Source organism: Rhamphochromis sp. 'chilingali' (genome assembly GCF_963969265.1).
Source record: "Rhamphochromis sp. 'chilingali' genome assembly, chromosome: 20".
NCBI lineage: Eukaryota > Metazoa > Chordata > Actinopteri > Cichliformes > Cichlidae > Rhamphochromis > Rhamphochromis sp. 'chilingali'.
In genome coordinates this window covers 30,606,257-30,626,145 of record NC_137947.1, presented here as the reverse complement: position 1 = coordinate 30,626,145, position 19,889 = coordinate 30,606,257, and the positions used below count along the sequence as shown (strand labels likewise).

At 40.8% G+C, this 19,889-nt stretch overlaps 2 protein-coding genes across 2 annotated transcripts in view; both read right to left on the bottom strand.

The window, feature by feature from the left end:
• Positions 1-5,869: 5,869 nt before the first annotated feature.
• LOC308388290 (uncharacterized protein) lies at positions 5,870-10,499 on the bottom strand. Its single transcript, XM_080868904.1, has 2 exons — positions 10,111-10,499; positions 5,870-6,383 (listed from the first exon to the last, which is right to left on the bottom strand). Exons 1-2 carry the CDS (start codon positions 10,219-10,221, stop codon positions 5,907-5,909), a joined length of 588 nt encoding a protein of 195 aa, XP_080725030.1. The 5' UTR covers positions 10,222-10,499; the 3' UTR covers positions 5,870-5,906.
• A 2,665-nt stretch (positions 10,500-13,164) lies between these two features.
• The window catches only part of arfgef3 (ARFGEF family member 3), a 52,371-nt gene continuing 45,646 nt past the window's right edge, over positions 13,165-19,889 (bottom strand). The window contains exon 41 of the mRNA XM_080869454.1: positions 13,165-19,753. Within this exon, the coding sequence (XP_080725580.1) occupies positions 19,562-19,753 (192 nt within the window). The 3' untranslated portion in view covers positions 13,165-19,561. The remainder of the gene's footprint in view (positions 19,754-19,889) is intronic.

Below are 19,889 nucleotides of genomic sequence, written 5' to 3'. Positions count from 1 at the left end.
GTATCTGTACTGATTTGAGCTTAAACTGTAACACATGAAAGGAAATCTATCAGTATACCAGTCCATTTTATGGCATACAAAGAGAGGAAACTATATCATTTATGGATAATTCACAGCTCTATAGTCAGGGGTTAAGGAGGACCATTAATTTTGTTGTTCATATGCTGTGGTTGTGGTTGTGGTCACTCAGCATCTAGCTAGCTCTACAGAAGAGGAGCAGCATAAAGGTAAAAACATTTTGTCAGGTAATTTCAAATGCAGCGTTTTTAAATCAGCTCAACAAACATCAGCAAACACACAAACTGTTTGTGTGCAGTTTGTCTCACAGTGTGTTGCAGCTCAAAGTCCAGCTGTTTATTTCACAGAAAGAGAAAAGTAAGAGAGCTAACTTCACTCAGAGATGGAGAAAGCTAAGAAAGAAAGACAGGACGGGAGGGGAAGAAGGGAGGTTAGATTTAAAGGTGTATAGGAATTTATTTTATTTATGTATTAATCACATTATTTTATTGTATAATGCTTTGGTGCCACTGGATTTTAACATGTCTCACACTCATACAGTAAGACAAATGGTGGAGGTCTAGTAAGGAAGTTGGGGGAAGCAGACAACTCCACAGGAAGAGTCTTTTCGCTACGTTCACACTGCAGGCGAAAGCGCATCAAATCGGATTTTTTTTTTTTTGACCCTATGCGACCCATATCCGATCATGGTGTGACAGTGTGAACGGCACAAATCCGATATTTTCAAATCCGATCTGGGTCACTTTCGTATGTGGTACTGAATCCGATACATATCCGATGTTTTAGAAAGCGACTGCTGTTTGATGGTCATGTTGCATTAAATCCGTCTTTTACGTCCCTGACACAAGACAGACGGCAATTATCAGCGCCAGAGAAGACATCGTGAACGCTTCCTGTCCATCCAGTGTAGATGTCAGTGAAACTGTTGGGAAGACAACGTTGGAGAAACGTGAACATTTTATTTGTTCTGTATAATCTGCAGATTCTGACAGAAATCTGCAGCTATCCTTTGAAGCACAGCTCCTCTAAAACGGCAATAAGGATCATTATTAGGTTATTTACATTATTATGTAAATAACAAAATAACTTAAAGCAAAAATTGGGAAACGTAAAGTCCAAAGTCTTTATATTAAGGGCCATCAGTCAAACAATACTGTTGCTCTGGGTCTAAACAGAGCGCGTTGTGTGTGACGTCCTCTTTTGCGCATGCGGCCGCTTTGAGCGTTCACACTAGAGCGCGTTTGCTGTCGCATTTTATTTGTAGTGTGAACAAGCAGACAAAAACATCGGATTTGATCAAAAAATCTGAATTTATCATTAAGACCTGCAGTGTGAACGTAGCCTTTGTCTCTTCGAGGACTCTGGGAGGTAGCAAGGGAGTGTGAACCTTAAGGTGCGAAACAGCTGTGTACTGCCTTTTGTTCCTGAAGGTCTTTAACTGAGAGCCATGCTAGGCTCAAGGAGACTGCTGACCGTCTGCCCCGCGGTCATGCAGGCTCTCCACCAACTTGGTTGTCTGTTCTTTGTGTTTTGATTAAAGAATGTTAGCTACCTCTCACCGCTCGTCTGCAGGCTTTATTTAAATGGAAAACTTCCACAACAAAGGGAAGGACTGCTCAGTGGGATTTGATAAACTGGAAATCTCAAGCTTATTTGTAAGTCCTCATTTTTAATAGATAGATATGGGATCCATGCTCTCCCATGAAGCCCATTCTATGATGATCTCTATACTGTTCTTGAGCTAATACGATGGCCACATGAAGTTTGGAGGTGAAAGTTAGCAAACTGTGCCTCAGTATCTGCTGACCCCACTCTGTGATTTCACACGGCCTCCCACTTTCATGCTGAGCTGCTGAGAGTGACCTATTCTTCCACAAATGTTTGTAGAAGCAGTCTGAATGCCTAGGTGCTTGATTTTATACACCTGTGGGCATGCAAGTGATTGGAACACCTGAACTCAATGATTTTGATGGGCGAGTCAATATTTCAGGCAAAACAGTGTGTCTACTTCTTATTTTAAGTCAGGGGATGAAGAGTGCCAAATTAAATCAGTATAACTAACATTATCAGACATATGGCAAACAGGTTGACACGGTATATGCTTCAAAAAGCTCCTGAGTAATGATCAGGATCTAATTAGTAGATGTTTCTCCATAAGTGGCCACACCCACCGCACTGACTCAAGGTGAGTCATGATTTGACTTTGGGCCACATCTATTCCACACAACACGAAGGCTGTATCCCAATTCAGGGTCTGCAGCCTTAACGGTCCACAAGGGCCGCGTACTCAAAGACCGCTAAGGTCGGAAGTGCGAGGCTTGTGAAATGGGACCGTCTAGCCTCTGTCGCGCTTGCCCAGGTTGCCTAGCAACCATGATACTAACAGCTGGAAACGTTTCATACAGCTTTGTTTGAGAGAAATGAAGGAGAACATCTTTTGTTCATTTGTTTGTTTGTTTCTACATGAGCTTCGATTTGATAAGTATCCGAGGCTGAGACCACGGGACTGTGAACCATGATTGTTGGGCTTCATTTCTGTGCTGAACAGTCATTTAAGATTAGCTAGTAAATAACAATTAGCTCATGTTGTTCATGAGACTAAAGTCATCTCACTGTGGTAATGTAAATATAATATGGCCAATATTAAAGTTATAATTTCAATCATTATTAGTTATTACAGCAGTGAATGACTGTTTCAAATACTGAGCTTCAGTAAAGATTCAAGCTGCATTTATTTATATTTCCTGTCACCTTAAATCTTCACTCAAAGAAAGGTTCATTTGACACTGTGTATATATAAATGTATTATATATAAGAGACAAATATTGAATATGTTGGCATTACTAAATTTGTCTCAGTGCTTACTTTAAATATCCATGAAATCATCACATTCTCTGTAAGATTAAGGTCAACTATTGAACGGCGTATATTTTAAAGGCTTTAAAACCAAGTTAGTACAAACGCCACTAATGTCACATAACTTTGCTGACATGTGACCAACAGTAATGTTTTAATGTTCTAAGTTATTAAACATTTGCACATGTTTACTCTTCGGGCGCCCCTTTTCCACCGTTTTTTTCCCCGCAAAATCATCCACACTGTCATGAAATCAATATCCTTAGTATCATTATTTTCCTATTATATTGTTTTATGTACTTTAATAATGAAGGCTTGTAGAGCAAGGCCACTTTTGACTCACAAAGTGCTCAGCCAGACTGAAAAACAGGAAGTTTTAGTGCACAGATATATTAATAGATAAGACACAGAACAGAGGAACTTTCCATATAAGCCATGTTTGAAACTGTGTGACGTGTAACGTACCAAAATAAAACCTATATGAGGCACAGTTTATGATTCTAATGTTAGAGCTCTTGCAGCTGGCGTTTGAGCTGTGCAGGGGTCTCTCTCTTCCGGAAGATGATTGAATAAAAAGAAATATAAATGTTTTAACACACTATGAGTCGGTTTTCTCTGTTCTGTCATGGGGACAAAAAAATCGGGGTTAAATAACACCACCGCCGCGCTATGCATTCTGGGATTTGTTGGGCCATCCTTAAAATTCAGGGAAGTAAAAGACGCCTTTGAGGCCTGCATTTCTATGGAGCAGCCTTTGAATTGGGACAGGCTTCGTCGCGTCGCTGTGACGTAATCGGCCTTAAAATGCGGCCTTATTGGGATACAGCCTTATTCTGACCTATTGTCAAGCCCAGTTCTTGATTTGGGCCATGTCAGGCACTTTTTAGTCCCATAACTTAGGACCAAAGACAGTTAGGTCCATATATGTTTGCACAGTGACACAAGTTTTGTTTTTTATATAACGGACATGAAAATATTGTGTTGACTCTCAGCTTTCATTTGAGGGTGTCCACACTCGAACTGGATGAATGGTTTAGGAGTTTCAGCTCCTTAAAATGTGCCGTCCTCTTTTAAATGGACCAAAAGTAATTGGACCATGACTCAAAGTGTTCTTTGTGTTTTGATTAAAGAATGCTAGCTACTGCTCACCGCTCGTCTGCAGGCTTTATTTAAATGGAAAACTTCCACAACACTTGCATTGGCTTCCCATTGAATTTAGGGTTCGTTTTAAAGTCCTTTTATTGGTTTTGAAAACTTTAAATGGTCTGGCTCCTGTCTACTTATCTGATTTACCGAAGCCACATGTTCCTCCTCGCATGCTTCGTTCAGCTGAGCAGCTGCTGCCGTCGGTCCCTAAGTCGCAGCTGAAATGCAGAGGAGACCGAGCGTTTTCAATTCCAGCTCCGATGCTCTGGAATCACCTTCCCCTCCGAATTAAACAAGCATCATCAGTGCAGGTCTTTAAGTCCATATTGAAAACTTATTTTTATTCCCTGGCTTTTAACTCTGTAGGAAACTGACACCTTTCTTATTTATTTAATTTTTTTATGATTTTATGGTATTTTTAATTTGTTAGTTTTTTTGATCTGTGTTGTTCAGCACTTTGGTCTGCCTGGTGTGTTCTTAAAGTGCTATACAAATAAACAATGATGATGATGATGATGAAAATCTACACTTTTGTACATCCTGAGAAAGCAAGACAGCATTGTGAACTCAGCAAAACAAAAGGAACGTCCATATCAATATCCAAGTCTACCATAAAGAGAAGACTACATAAAAGTAAATACAGAGGATTCACTGCAAAGTCCAAGCCACTCATAAGCCTCAACAATAGAAAAAAAAATCGAAATAAGACAGAACAGTTCTGGAAAAATATTCTTTTCACACATGACACCAAGATCAACGAATGCCAGAATGATGGCAACAAAACCGGCATGGAACACAATATGATCAAAAACAGCATGGTGGAGCCAGTGTGATGGCTTGGGTGTGGCACTGAGACACTAGTGTTTACTGATGATGTGACAGAAGGCATTTTGACCAAGTATTTTTATTTTTTTACTTTCAGTTATTTAATTTGTCCAATTACTTTTGAGCTGCTGAAATGAAGGGAATGTGTTCAAATCTTCTAGTTCCTCAATAGTTTTTAATGCAATCTTTTTGTTCAGCCCACTGAATTAAAGCTGGAAGTCTGCACTTCAACTGCATCTGAGTTGTTTCATTTAAAATTTAAAATTCACTGTGGGAACGTACAGAACCAAAATTAGACAGAAAAAAAAAGTCAGAATATTTATGGACCTAACTGTGTGTCTGCTATCTGTACAAATTCCTGTGAGGAGGATACAGTAATAAACAGTGGGACACAGGGATCGCTTCACTTTATTGTTTGTGATTATTACACAGTAAAAATAAATACAAATGTCAGCATTATAAAACTGTCCTGTTACCACTACTGCTCACTAAAGTCTAAAGGCTCCTACAGCTGTGTCACAGGTAAAACACACAATAATAAAAATAGCATGTTTGTTATCCACGTGAACACTTTTACAATGTTAAGTACAAACAGGAGAAATTATCACACTAACGTATGAGGAATGATGTAAATGGTAAGAATATTGTGTACAAGTCTGTGTGGCTTTTTTAAACTGTGCTTGGTGCTTATGGCGTAGAGGGCTTTGTTAACAAAGAAAAAAAAACCATTCTGTGTCAGAGTTATAAATATTTAGCACATTTGTCCATTAAGGTAAAAATCACTGAGGATGTCATCCAAAGGAAGTTTGGAGATGCCCGTTTCCTGGATCCCAGTCACATTATTCAGTATAAAAACCAGTTTAGAAGATCTTCATGCAGCAGCACAGGGCCCAGAAGCTCTTCTTGGCTCATTTGTTTTTGTAGTATTATTTTATTTTTAATATACTTAATAGGGTGATTTGGGATGTAGTCTTGGTAAGTAATATGTTAGATTCCTATGTCCTCAACTGGAAGTGTTTTCATTCACATCTTAGGTCTCTTCTTTTAATTTCAGTTTTGATTCAGTCTTTGACTTCTTCTATGATTGCCCTCCTGTCATTCATCACCATCATCATCCCTTCTTCATCATCTCCACAGCGTGCCTCTGGCCCTGGACTTGGAGGGAGCAGCTCTGCATCTTTTGAGCTGCTTGTGCTAGCAGCTCTGGCAATCCTGGTGAGGGTCTGTTCATACGGAGAGGGCAGATAGACCATGAGGAATACGCCGTCTGTCACGTCCTGCTCGGAGCTTGAGCTGGGAAGTGGACCTCTGTTGCTGCGGAGGGAGGACAGCAGCTCGCAGTTCCTCTCTGGGTCCTGTAGGTCCTCCAAGGCGATCACGTTAGCCAATCCCAGCTTTCCATTGAAGCTGAAGCCCCTCCTTCGGCGGCAGACCACGAAGCCGAGGATGCTAATGAAGAGGACGAGGAAGGAGATGCTTGCTATGACGATATAGGTGACTGATCCACCGCTGAAGATGGCCTCATCAAAACTCTGGTTCTGTGAGTCAGACACAAGATGTTGTTGTTATTATTATTATTATTATTATTATTATTATTATTATTATTATTATTATTAGTAGTAGTAGTAGTAGTAGTAGTAGTAGTAGTAGTAGTAGTAGTAGTAGTAGTAGTTAAGGAATATAAAGTGCAGAAGTCACAGATTTAACAGAGGTCATTTAGGCGCCATAAAAACTTTGTCCAGCAGAGGGAGCTGTCCGTGCCGAACTTCTGCTGATCTCCTCTTTGTACATGTGAATGTGTAGCATTGTGAGGGTGGACTTATGCCAGAAGGATGGACAAAGAACGATAAATACTTGTTTAATATTTTACTGGCAGCAGGCAAGAAAGCCATCACAAAAAAATGTCTTTCTTCAGAGAGCCCAACTATGAACATGTGTATGAACATCACAATGGACATTTACAGAACGGAGAAAATGACAGCAGATGTGAACTACAAGAGGGAGCTGTTGGTATCACGATGGAAGAAATGGATGGACTACATAGAAAACGCAGGCCAGTTTTTGCTTTGGCTCTAGATTTTGACTTTGTTAACTACTAGAAGACTAGAGGAAATATTAGTTATATTAATGGAAACAAAAACACACTCCCTACATTTTTTTCTTTCATTTTTCTTTTTCCTTATGTATCTTTTATTTATTTATTTATTTATTGTTTCCTGTTTTGCTTCTTTTTTCTTTCTTCTTTCATTCTTTTTGTATGGATATTTTAGTTGTTTAAATATAGAAAAAAAATATATGTAGTGACAAATTGCTGAAGTTGATGGTATTGTATAGTGATTCCAAAATGTCCATTTAAAAAAAAAAAAAAAAAAGTATTGTGAGGCTGAGCACACCGCCTCCTGATGTTATTTTTATTTGGAGCATATGTGCACTGTAAAAGCTAAGAATGAAGAGTAAACATGAGATGGGAGACGTTGTCTTTTACCAGACAGCAGGGGCGGAGCGGGGGGGTGGCTTACGGGGCTTAAGCCCGGGTTGTTTTGGCAGAAGCCCGGGGTATTTTGGAGTGTAATTTTTTCATAGTTAGATGCCTGGCTGACAACTGTATAAAACAAAAAGTACACACAATATTCGAAGCACATAGTGCACACTGTGGGAATTTACGACTGTGCGTGAATCCCCCCTGATATTGGTATGATCCAAGCTCAGGCACTAAGCGACTGAGCGAGGGGGCGGGGCAGCTGCTGCCCGTGAGTGCGCTGTTGGAGAGACGGAGCCAGCCATACTAAGGAGAGCTTAAGTTTGAGCAGGTACCAAAGCAAATCATTCGTACCGTACAAATAATGTAAATATGACGGTGCATCACGAAAGATTGATATGAAACTGATCACTTGACCAATATTATTTTACTTGCTCTTCAAGTGAATCAACAAATGGCGAAATGAAAATCCGAACAAATGCTATTTTTTTTAGAGAGTCTTAGCTTACGTGTGTTTATTTCATATTTTCAGTTCTTACCCTCCCCGACTAATTCGGTTTCAGTTATGTACTGAAATATAAGAATGGACATTCGAGGCTTCTTTCAAAGAAAAAAACTCAGGTAAATGTTATTTTATATATTATGCTTTGTATGTTGTTCAGTATATTTCTATGCAAAACAAGAGGGATTTCAGTACACAGCAGGATATTCACATTTGTAACCAGATATTTACACTTTAGGGAGAAAACATAAAACATTTTTACTGTACAACATCAATTTAGAGTAAACTTTTGTTTTAGATAAATATTGAAATATATTTTGAATTAGTTAAATGTCAGAATAAAGAGAGACAGAGCTGTCTATTTTTTATCACTTTCATCAAATTTAGGAGTACATGTACACTAAGTTTATTGTTAATTAATAAGAAAACTCCAGACGATTCCATTCTGAGCTGAAGAAGCTTCTGATAGGTTAGTAGAGTCCATGTGAGTAAATTGGTGGCACAGCTGTGGATGCATATAAGGCAAAACACAGAGCCTGTTTTTTTGAAATGGGAAAATCAAGAGATGTCAACCAAAACACCAGGAAAAGAACTGTGGAGCTCCATAAATGTGGCTCAGTTTGAATACAATTTGGTGCCATTTGCAATTAAGAAATACAGATAGTTTCTCTCTTTACTCTCAAAGTTAACAAATATGTTTTTTATATTTATCAATCTAAAAAAATAAACATTTAGTCTGATTTGATCTTACAATTAAAAAAGTGTTTGTGTTTTGATCTGAAGAGTTTGTAAATATCTGGTTTCAACTGTATATTTGATGATTGTCAGCACACAGAGGGAGAGAGAGGAACAGAGAGGGAGAGAGAGGAACAGAGAGGGAGAGAGAGGAACAGAGAGGGAGGGAGAGAGAGGAACAGAGAGGGAGGGAGAGAGAGGAACAGAGAGGGAGGGAGAGAGAGGAACAGAGAGGGAGAGAGAGGAACAGAGAGGGAGAGAGAGGAACAAAGAGGGAGAGAGAGGAACAGAGAGGGAGGAACAGAGAGGGAGATGGAGAATGAGGACAGAACAGAGATGAACAAGAGCAGGTGAGACACACATGTTAGTCAAATGGTTGTTTACCAAAAGTATAACTGTATCATAGGTCCTCATGTATCTCGTACCTAGTGTTTCTTTTTAGGTTTGTTATTTTTCAAATTCTATATTTATTATGTTTTGCAGGCTTGTTTGCACAACAAGGATAAATAATTATATAAACTTTTCTCAATCTAAATATTGTACTTTGGTAGAATTAAAAAAATAAGTGTAGTGCAGGTCTATGATGATTTTTAGTGCTACTATCATCTAGTTCTGATTCTGGTTCTGTCTTGGTTAAGTCCTCAGTAGTCCTGGTTTTGAACTGTTGTAGTCCTGTTTTAATTCTGGATCAGTTCCTGGTCTGGTTGAATTGGGGTTTAGTCCTCGTGTCTTGATACAGCCCTGACCTTGTTCTGCCTTGCTGCTTAATTAAAAAACTAGTTTAAGGTGTCTTGCACATGTGATAAATATTTTTCCCTATATGAAGTCATTCTTTTTTGAACAAAAGTCAAAAAAGAGCCTATTAATCTTTCAGTCATTTCTACCCCCCCCCCCCCAAAAAAAAAAAAAAAAAAAAATCCCACATGCATACTACCCTTTAGGGCTAAGCCCCGGGTGTTTCAAATGTCTGGCTCCGCCTCTGCCAGACAGCAGTTTTAATAAATGACTTGTTGTTAAATAAATGTTAAAACATCCAAAATTTATTGAAGTAAAGCTGATGTTGTTACATATTGTTGTTGGAAAGTAACTGAAAGAAGTCTTTAAAGGATGTCTTCCAGTTCTACACATCTGCATTTTTTCCAATCTGGATTTTAGGCAGTGTGATTAAAAACACATTAAGATCAGATAAAACTAATGAAATAAAACTGGATTCAAGTATCAATGCAAAATTTTATTTCTGCCGTCTCATCGAATGCCAAGAATCGTGTCTTCATAGCTTCATATAAGTAACATTTCTAAAAGCTAGAAGTATAACTCTGCAGAGAATCTTTGAAGTGACACGTTTTTGTTGTGCAAGCTTTGTAACATCTCTCCATCAGTTCGACAATTATTAATATTTAATTTTATTACGTGGACGCTCACATTTGTGTCACTGCATTTAATTTTTCAAATGACATATTTTCAGATTAAATTATGAACTGATGAAAAAAAACCACTGACAGCATGTTTAATAATAAAAATAAAATCATCGACGTCTGCGCGAACTCACCGGTGCCTGTCTGTCAGTAGAAGGCAGAGCCGAGGGTCCGGATGACCAGTCTAGAGAGTCCCGGCCAGCGGGTCCAAACTTCCTCCAGCTGCTCTCCAGCAGAGACCGCATGGTGGAAAGTTTCAGGATCCGAAGCCGACGGGTCTGTTGACAGCTCAGAGGGTTAGCACCGACTGCACCGCTGAAGTGATCAGCCTTAAATATATCTGGGAGGGGGAGGAGGGAGGGACAGCAGAGAAATGAGGGCAGCAGACAGTCCAGCAGAGAACAGACACATCACTGGTCCCAGTGGGTCACAGCAGAGGGTGTTTCCAGGATTTTTCTTTTTTTAAAAACTATGGTGTGTTTTTATTGGGGGCAGAGAGATCGCGTGCTTCCAAAAATATGCATTAGGAGACGTTACAAATCTGTGTTGAAGGATAAGATGTATAAACTAATAGGAAAAAACTGCATTTACGGTTCCAAACACAATTAAGTAAATAAGCAAAGTAGATGAGTTAGAGAACAGTAGACAGTAAGCACTCTATTTTTTTGCATCTATAATTAACTCACAAGCATTCATTACATATTATTTGAATATTTAACACTCGCTGACACACTGACAAAGAAATTTCAGTCAGTGAGAGCAACGAGGAGCCATCAGAAGCTAAAATCAACACTTTGAATGATTTTTACATGTAGTAAGATTGTTGCTGTTTAACAGTAATGACTGTGTCGATTGTTTGAAAGGTCCAGATAAGCAATAACAAAGAAAATCTGACATAATGTGTCTCACTGGGTGTGTAGTGGATACATTCAAATGATCGGTGTAAAGAGTGAGACAATCAGGAAGCTTTAACTCCAGTGGATGACTCTCTGTCACTCAGAGTGCTCGGGGGAATCACTTTTTCTGTGAATATCAAGAAGACCAAAAGTGAAAAATCTTTGTGATCTGATGAAACTTTTCTCAACATTTCTGGGATATAAAGTAAGTCTGAGAAAGGTTTTACACACTTTGAGACAATTTACAAGTCATTTAAAAGTGTGGAAGAGGAAAGTATATCACGGGTTTACAGGTTTGGTAAAAACTGTACAATAAATCGCTGCCAATAGTCCATCCATCCTCTTCGCTTATCCCTGTCAGGGTCGCGGGGGGGCTGGAGCCTATCCCCGCTAGCACAGGACAAGAGACAGGGTACACTCTGGACAGGTCGCCAGTCTGTCACAGGGCTGCAGCCAATAGTCATAGCACGCCATTCTCAACCAAGTTCCACATTTCCATACAACTTTTGTTCAGGTTTTCTTAAAACTGCAGGATTATTTTGGAACTGAAACTCTTAGGAAAGAAGAAAAAGAGGAGAAGCAAGATGAATAGTTAATGTTTTCAATTGAGACATTAAACAATTTATTGTGGTATAAAATGCTGTTATTTATGTTTCTGTCCATGGTTAAATTGGTAGGACTACACTTTTTTTTGGGGGGGGGCAACTTCTTCACACAACACAGTTGTGTATGTGGCTGTGTTGTATTCAAAGTAAATGGGTCTAAAAGGGGACCAATACAGTCTCTACCTTACAAAATAAAGCACCTTGAGGCAAGTGTAGAGATTTGGCGCTATATAAACTGAATGAAAGTACCTTTTGGATGGATTTATGTGACTCTGTAACTTTGGAAACTGTCTTTTAATGATGGGGTATCATCTGTTTTCTTCTAAATACCAGGCAGAAAATACGCTTTCACATGCAAAATGAATGAATGAATGAATATTTCATTTTCAGTAAAACAAAGGTTTAGGAGAATTGAAGTCACAACCACAACAACTACAGCAAGAAGGCAAACCACCTGGTTATGGTATGACCGTCTCAGGCAAAAGACACATGCTTTCATATGGTCAGCCAGTATTAGTTCCAATTAATATTACTCTTAGAAAGGTAAAAGAGGCACATTTATAATCCTCACAAATACACTATATTGGCAAAAGTCTTGACTTGTCCATTCACATCATTGAATTCAGTTGTTCCAATCACTTCCGTGAGCAGAGGTGTATAAAACACCTCTGCATGCAGACTGCTGAGTGAATTTCAGCATGGTGCCGTAATAGGATGCCACCTGTGCAACAAGTCGAGTCGTGACATTTCCTCATTCCTAAATATTCCACAGTCAGTTGTCAGTGGTGTTATAACAAAGTGGAAGCGATTGGTCCTGCTGCCAGCAGATTCCAGAGCAGTGGAGACATGTTCTCCGGAATCACAAATCTGTTTGCCAATCTGAGTCGGGGTTTGGGTTTGCCAGAAAAAAAGTGGGGTTTTTTTTTTTAATACTTCAGCTTATCAAGACATCTTGGACATTTTCATGCTCCCAACTTTGTGGGAACAGTTTGGGGATGGCTCCTTGTTGTTCCAACATGACTGCGCACCAGTGCACAAAAGCAGGTCCATAAAGACATGGATAAGCGAGCGTGGTGTGGCTGAACTTGACTGGCCTGCGCAGAGTCCTGACCTCAACCTGATACAAGCCAGGCCTTCTCGTCCAACATCAGTGTCTGAACTCACAAATGCACTTCTGGAAGAATGGTGAAAAATTCCCATAAACATTCCCAAACCTTCCATTAAACTCTATGGGTTAAGAATGGGATGTCAGTCAAGTTCATATGTGTTTGAAGGCAGACAAGTGAATGCTTCTGGCATATAACTTAAACATACAGCGTATATATAAACAGGTTTCACTAATTTGTGAGCCTTGTTCTATAAATCTCCAACCGTTTTGATCTTTTGGCAAGGACAGCTCTAATACCACTTTCATGTATTCAGCAAATCGCAGTGTGTCAGCTCGGCTTAGCACACAGACTCCAACAATGTGCAAATGGAACCAAAGCCAAACCGTCAGCAATAACAAAATCAAAAAATCCCCCTAAGCTCCGTAACTAAAACATTACAGCTGGTTTTGTTTATTCTGCACAAAAATCCTTTTTACTGTTAAAATCATCACTTTCAGATTGGATTGAAGACATCCAAACTTTGGAGTGCATTTGATCATCATCATCAGATATAAAACACAATGCCAAACATTTGGGGCAAACTGCTTTTAATTTGCAACACAGAGCAGACAAGCCTGCAGAGAAAGCACTTTACAACTTACAGCACTTACACAGCTGCGCTCGGGACAGAAGAGAGAAGCCAGAGCAGGTTAGAAACACCAGGAGAAAATCTTACAGCTGCTGTTCTTTAATATCAAAAGCAGAAAAAAATGCACTTTTAGAAATCACAGTCACGACATTAGCAGAGCCGGCGCTCACAGGTCGGGCAGCAGAGCATCTGAGGTCAGTGAAGGAAGCAAACGGACAAAACAACCTGAGTGAATGAGCAGAGAGCCTGAAGTCACATCGTAAAGACTCTGCACCTTCACCTGCAGGGACACCCACGGTTGTGTTTTATATTTGTACCATCAGTCAAACAAAGACTTTTACCATTTTCTGTGGTGGTGATTGTTTACTTTGTAAGCATTTATAGACAGTAGCCATAACTGATCTTCAGTGAGAGAAAGAAAATATATGTAGACCACCTGGTCTCTGGAACACAGGATATGAAATCAAACACCAACCATTTGGTTAATGTCAGAGTCAAATGATAAGATCAACACAAGTTTACACAGTAGATCCACTTTTTCTGACAGCTTCAAGTTTGTTGATGCCAACATCTGGTTCAGTTTAACCTCTTTTCCATCAGTGTAGAAGAAACTGCAAACATTTTCACAGGAAATATCACAGCGGCAAGACTGCACACTTCAACGGCCAATGACTGGTTAAATGAAGCACCAGAAACCATATTAGTGGCTTCGTCTTTGTGAGCAGTAATTATGTTTTTCTTCCTTCTGATCATCTCCTGATTACTCCTCAAACAGCATAAATAGCACACCGTGTCAGATTTGTCAGTTGAATGTGTTATCTACACCCACATCTGCTGCATATCTACAAGCTGCTTTGGAACCCACTCTACCCCAGCTCCTCCTGATTGATCAAGTCTGATGTTACAGACACTCTGGCTTTCTGTCTATGCACACAGAAGAGTGAGGAGGTCCCAGGACAGAGCAATGAAACCAAATAAAAACAAACGCAGAGGAAAATAACAAATCTCATTTCTGCTCTAATGGCCGGGACTTAAAGACAAATTTATGCTGTCTTCTTTACCATCATCTCGGCCCCAAAAACCTGATAAAGCCTGACTTTGCATTTTTTAAAAAAAATGCAAACACATAACCCAAATCTTTTCCCACGATTGTCCATCAAAAATTAAAAACTAATCAAATTCAAACATTTACCGACACAATATTTCTGCAAAGTACACGTCTAAGAACTTTTACTTGATTATTCTTTTATATTTTTCTGTTTCTGTATGTTCTCATGACTTCCTCTGTCATATGACCTTTCACTGTGGAAACTGTGTCAGATGTCTGGGTCGCGTAGAAACTTTGTCCATCCGTGTCAGACAAAATGACAGAATAGTCAAAGCTGCTTTTACTCCTACGCTCTCAGTCAGTCAATCACCCAGATGCCCTGAAAGCTCAAGCCTTAGATATGTGTACATTTCTCAGACCAACAAGGGAGTCGGTCTTTAAACTGTCAGCCAAATCACTCAGACGTATACTGAGTTCTCCAAACAATGTTTTCTCTTTTTTTTTGTCTCAATCTGATCTCTGGAAAGTGAATGCAGTAAGGCACTGCCTCTTCCATCAGTAATCCCTCAATAAAGTCACCAATGTGTTGATTTTACTGTAAATCAATAGTAGAAACAATATTACAAATTCCCAGGAATTGGAGAGAAGAAGGAGCTGTCAGTATCTTGAATCAGAAAGCAATAAGAGCTTAGAATCAAACAAAGACTCGTGGAACACGTAGACGGATTTGCAGCTTCTTGTCAGCAGCGAGTTTACCCAAGAGCATCAAATCTGCTTAGAGTGCAGATAAAGTTTGTTGTGGCGATGAGCTGCACTGAGCAGCAGCCACAGCGACTGTGGTTCAAGCCCTCTTAATCTCAGCTCAACATTTCAAATGTACGTTGGCTGTAAAAGTAAAAAACGCAGACAAAAGATTAATCTCTGGACTCGGCGTTACAAATAATGTCGTGGGCAAAGTGAAAGCAGAGAACCAATCAGAGCAAACACCTAGAGGAGCACGGGCGCCATCAGCACAAACTGCTGGTGCGGTGTCGTTGCATGACGCTGACACATCAGCTGATGGAAACACTGTCACAGCTTTAACACCCACTAAATCCTTTCCCTTCACTATTGCTGATCACACTGATGGCCCACAACATCTGTCCAGTTGCTGCTCGCCCTCGAACAACAGGGACAAATGGGGACGGGTCAGGGACACCGGGAGGGGCTGAGGGACAGCAAAGTCAGCTGAGACACAACAGAGTGGCGAGACGTGCTAATGCTGCAACGTAGCAGCCCCACAAGAAGGAGGCCGGAATTAGAGCACGACCTTCCAACCGATGCTGTCGATATTCTGCATTCTGATGCAGGGCTCGGGTTAAAGACAAAGAATAAAACTGAATTTTGTTTAATGTTTTCTTGTTTCTCATGGATGAGCTGAGGTCCATAAATACACAATCACATCAACAATACGTGTAAAAAAAATTGACTTAGCAGCCACCTCATTTAAAACGTGCAAACTCACATTCTGAAGCCTCAAACCAAGCATCGTAGCAGTCTCTGTGCAGGTGGAGCCAGAAGTGCAGAAGTGCATACACTAGTGTGCTTGATTAACAAGGTGCACCTGTAGTGGACTCTGCACCTCACAGGCAAGGAGGATGGGAGATTTTTAACTGGAGGAGACTCTTGGCAGGACTTTTAAGATTAAAAGCTGTACAGCTAAGTCCTATTTTTTTTTTCACTGGAAATTCTTTGAAAGACACCAACAGCACAGGCGAGAGGTCTGGCTCAGTGACTCCCAATTACTGGAAGTGAAACCAGCATCAAAGCGGTCGAGTCCTTAATTATCCCCAAATAACGTTTAAGTCTTCACCCCATGCAGAGCAGCTCTCGGGGAGGGAACCAAACAAGAGACAAGACAGTCTTTTGTGGCAGGCTTTAAACATCTGCTGTTAAGTGGGCCATTTAATCACAGTCTGCAAGGACTCAGAAGAAGAACTGCAGCATTGGCTTCATTTTTCATCTGCGGAGGTTTTGTGTGTGTGTGATAGGGTGGCAAAAATCAACCATGAAGCACCCAGGGGGTTGTCTTGATGCACGCTCCATCATCCAGGTGAGTAAATCCCAAAAAGCTGATTCTGTTCATCTGGACGTCTTTAGTGGGAGAGACATTTCGTCATCATCCAGGTGACTTCTTCAGTCTCAGCTGACTGCAGGTTTCCTTAATCCTATATTTGCGTAATGACTGAAACTAGCAGCACTATGTCCAAAAGAACATAATCAACTGTTTGGGACTCGGCTGTTTGTTAGAGTATATATGTATAACTTGAGTCTAAGGTAAAAAGGATTCCAATAGGAAGAGTCTGTCTGGTTGTAGCATTAGTTGTCCACAATAATGCAGCACCACGTGCTGGGGTGGATTATAGTCTTTGAGCTTCACCTACGTTAAAGAGATGAGTTCACTGTAGCAGAGGCCGACTGACAGGCACAAACATCTCCTTCACAGGGGATGACAGGTTATAGTTCCTGTAGCTGGGGGTAAGAATAGAAAGTTGAGAGTATGCGTGCCCGTGTGGTTGTGGCTCCTACAGTATCACTAGCCTAACAGGCTGTCCCATAAGAGGGACAAAACGTATACAACCACACCCAGCAGCTGTTCCCTTTTCTCTCCCTGGAGTTAAGAAATTCACGTCTCAATAAAATGTAAAATGAGTTCTTCAACAAGAATTCTTTGGCATCACTTTGGTTTTAGAGTTGTCCGGTTCCTCGACGCCTCGTCTGTGGCAACAAAAGCTAATGAAGCCACATGACATAAATATTAAACACATGTTAAAGCAAAGCAACAGAAACAGCAGTCATTTAAGATCTCAGTGACTGGTTCCAGCCTGTATTAAATAAAGACGGTGAGCTTTAAAACTCTGTTGTTGATTTAAGATTTTCCGGCTTCTAAAGCAGGAAAAGCTGATGACTTTAAAGCATCAAATTAGGACCCAGCTTGGCACTGACTGCTTGCTTTTTTGGAGCATCCAGTGGAAGCATTGCTGCCAGGGAGGAGGTGACAGCTGGCACAAAGGAGAGAATGAGGCGACCGACAAAGTGAGGAAGCAAGTGAAGAGAGAGCAAATAACACTGAAAGAGTCTCCGCTGTAGACAAAGTGGGTGAAAAAAGGAGAGTAAATCTTCTTAGGAGCATCAGATGCTGCCGCCCTCCCCGCCCCACCCGCCTGTCCTCGATACGGGCCGAGCCGCTGAAGTTAGCGTCAGTTCAGCACTCTCTTCATTCATTCATTCATAATCTGTCCTGAAATGCACATGAATGGAGGTCAGCAGAGTTACAGCTCATCGAGGCAAACTGGACTAGTGAAAGTGAGATAATGCACGTTCATTCAGTTTGCTGACTCCGTGCTCGGAGTACGTTTCTTTCTCCGTGATCTAAACGCACCTGATGGCAAAACTTTCATCCATCTGTTGGTTTCCAGGTGAGAGATGTGGCATTATTCTTGGAAATGACTGATGATAAGAGGGTAATAATGATAAGACTGTTATTTAAATATCATAGACAGTAAGGAGCTGAAAGGACAGGTGTTGATTATTATTGAACTTTTCTTGTATTGTTTTAGATGCAGGACAAAAACATTCACTTTAACCTGAAAGTTATCGGCGCACATATATAACCACACTGAGACACGTTACATGGTGACAAACAGAATATGAAGACTGAAAGTCATGTGAAGGCACCGCCATACAAAAGACATCGTGAATCCTCCGTTTGGCGATTGGAATTCTTTGGTCACTTAAAAATGAGTTACTGATGATGTTAAACACGATGCTCTCATTAAGCGGCTTTGTCACCAACCCCCTGCTCTCTATTAGCAACAATGTTGGAAAAGCTTAAGGATACAGGTTTCCCCTGTGGGGTGGGGGGTGAAACACTGACAGTGGGGTCAGACTCAGGGTTTCCCCTTCAGTCACAGCCAATAGGCTCCAAGCACATATATGCAAAAAAATATTATCAACACAGTATATATTTCAAATAAATATTTGCATAAATAGATGATATGAAAAAGGACATGCGGCTGGCATGAAACATCAAAACACACACCGAGCGCCGTCTTTGATTAAAATAATTAATACTCATGTCAGAAGGCTTAAACAGACCTCTGAGCCACATGTGATCAGGATCAATGAGCACTCGCTCCGAACTCTGAGAAGGAAAACAGGATAAAAATAAAGTTCTAAGCTGAACCTTTGTGATCTCCAGGATTTCACTGGCTTGTTTATGGTCCCGTCTTCAGCACTGTGGAGATTTTCAGAAACCTGCTGAGCTGAGACATGGGCTTTATTCAGACAGCAGGCAAATCAGATTTGTTTCTCAAATAGGACCTTTAGGACTGCGCTGTTATTTGCAAGTGATCAGATGGGATTTGTGTGCCCAGACATCACCAGACCATCTGTAAGAGTCGCTGCAGCAACAGCGCAGGCGTCACTGAATACATCGCTACCATTTGTCTTCTAGCTCCCTACACGCCCCCTCCCAAAGAGCCAGCAGGCAGTTTTCTCATCATCTAATCTCATCTGGATACAATGTGGGTTTGTGGAAAAGGGAGTGAAAAATGAGCTGGAAGTAAATTTGCAGCAGGTTGTAAAAAGGATTAAAGCATCCAAACGGGCACCGGGGAGAGCTGTTTGGACCACCTGTGGCGCTACGGAGCAATACAACGTGTATGTGGTGACAGAGTATGACAGAGGTTATAGAGACGAGCGTATGAAGAGATGCAACAATGCAAAGAATGTAAACATGGCTGCTTCTTCATGGGTGTTAAAAACCCCTGGAAGTCACTGACACGAATGAAGCACGAGGGTGAGGAAATATTATCAAAAGCCTCTGTGATTGTCGTGTTGAGACTTTATGACAATGCTGGACCAAAATTAGGATTCGGCCAATCAGTCTTCAAAAACTGAGAACTCATAGATGACATTTAAGAGCTCCGTGTTTGTTTCTTTGCACTGTTCAGGGTTCAGGAAACAGTTCAACCAAGTAACAAGAGCACAGACGGCACATTTACTGAGAAACATTTCAAATAATATAGAGAAGCCTGTTACATTTTTATTCCTCATACCGTATCCTTCATCAGGAAACAAATCCTTCATACTGATGTCACTTAATGACTGCCTGACAACAAAATGTTGGCGAGGACCATCGATCATTCATCAGCTCCTAAAATCTACGGCAGCATTTCTGATTTCATCTGTTTATGTCCCTCACTGACCGACACTTTGCAGCCTCCGGCCGCTGCTTTTGCATTTCATCGCTGCGACATCACAGAATGATGTCATAGAGTCTGCCGACCCGGCCCAGCCATTCGCGCAGGGCCTGGCGAACGCGGGCGTCGGTCACGTGGCAGGAGAGCTGGCTGAGGCAGGGGTAGAGCGCCGGCTGGAGCGCCAGGAATGAGGAGTCAGACAGTAGGAGGACCTGGTTCAGGAGGGTCAGGACCATGTTGGTCCAGGCCTGCAGAGGGAGGAACACAGACATCAGTTCACAAGCAGATGCAGACCTCACTTTTACCCAACTTTCTTTATACGAGAGGGTTTAAACAGGGGACCTTCAAACTTGTGGGGACAAGGATTTTGGTCCACATGAGGCT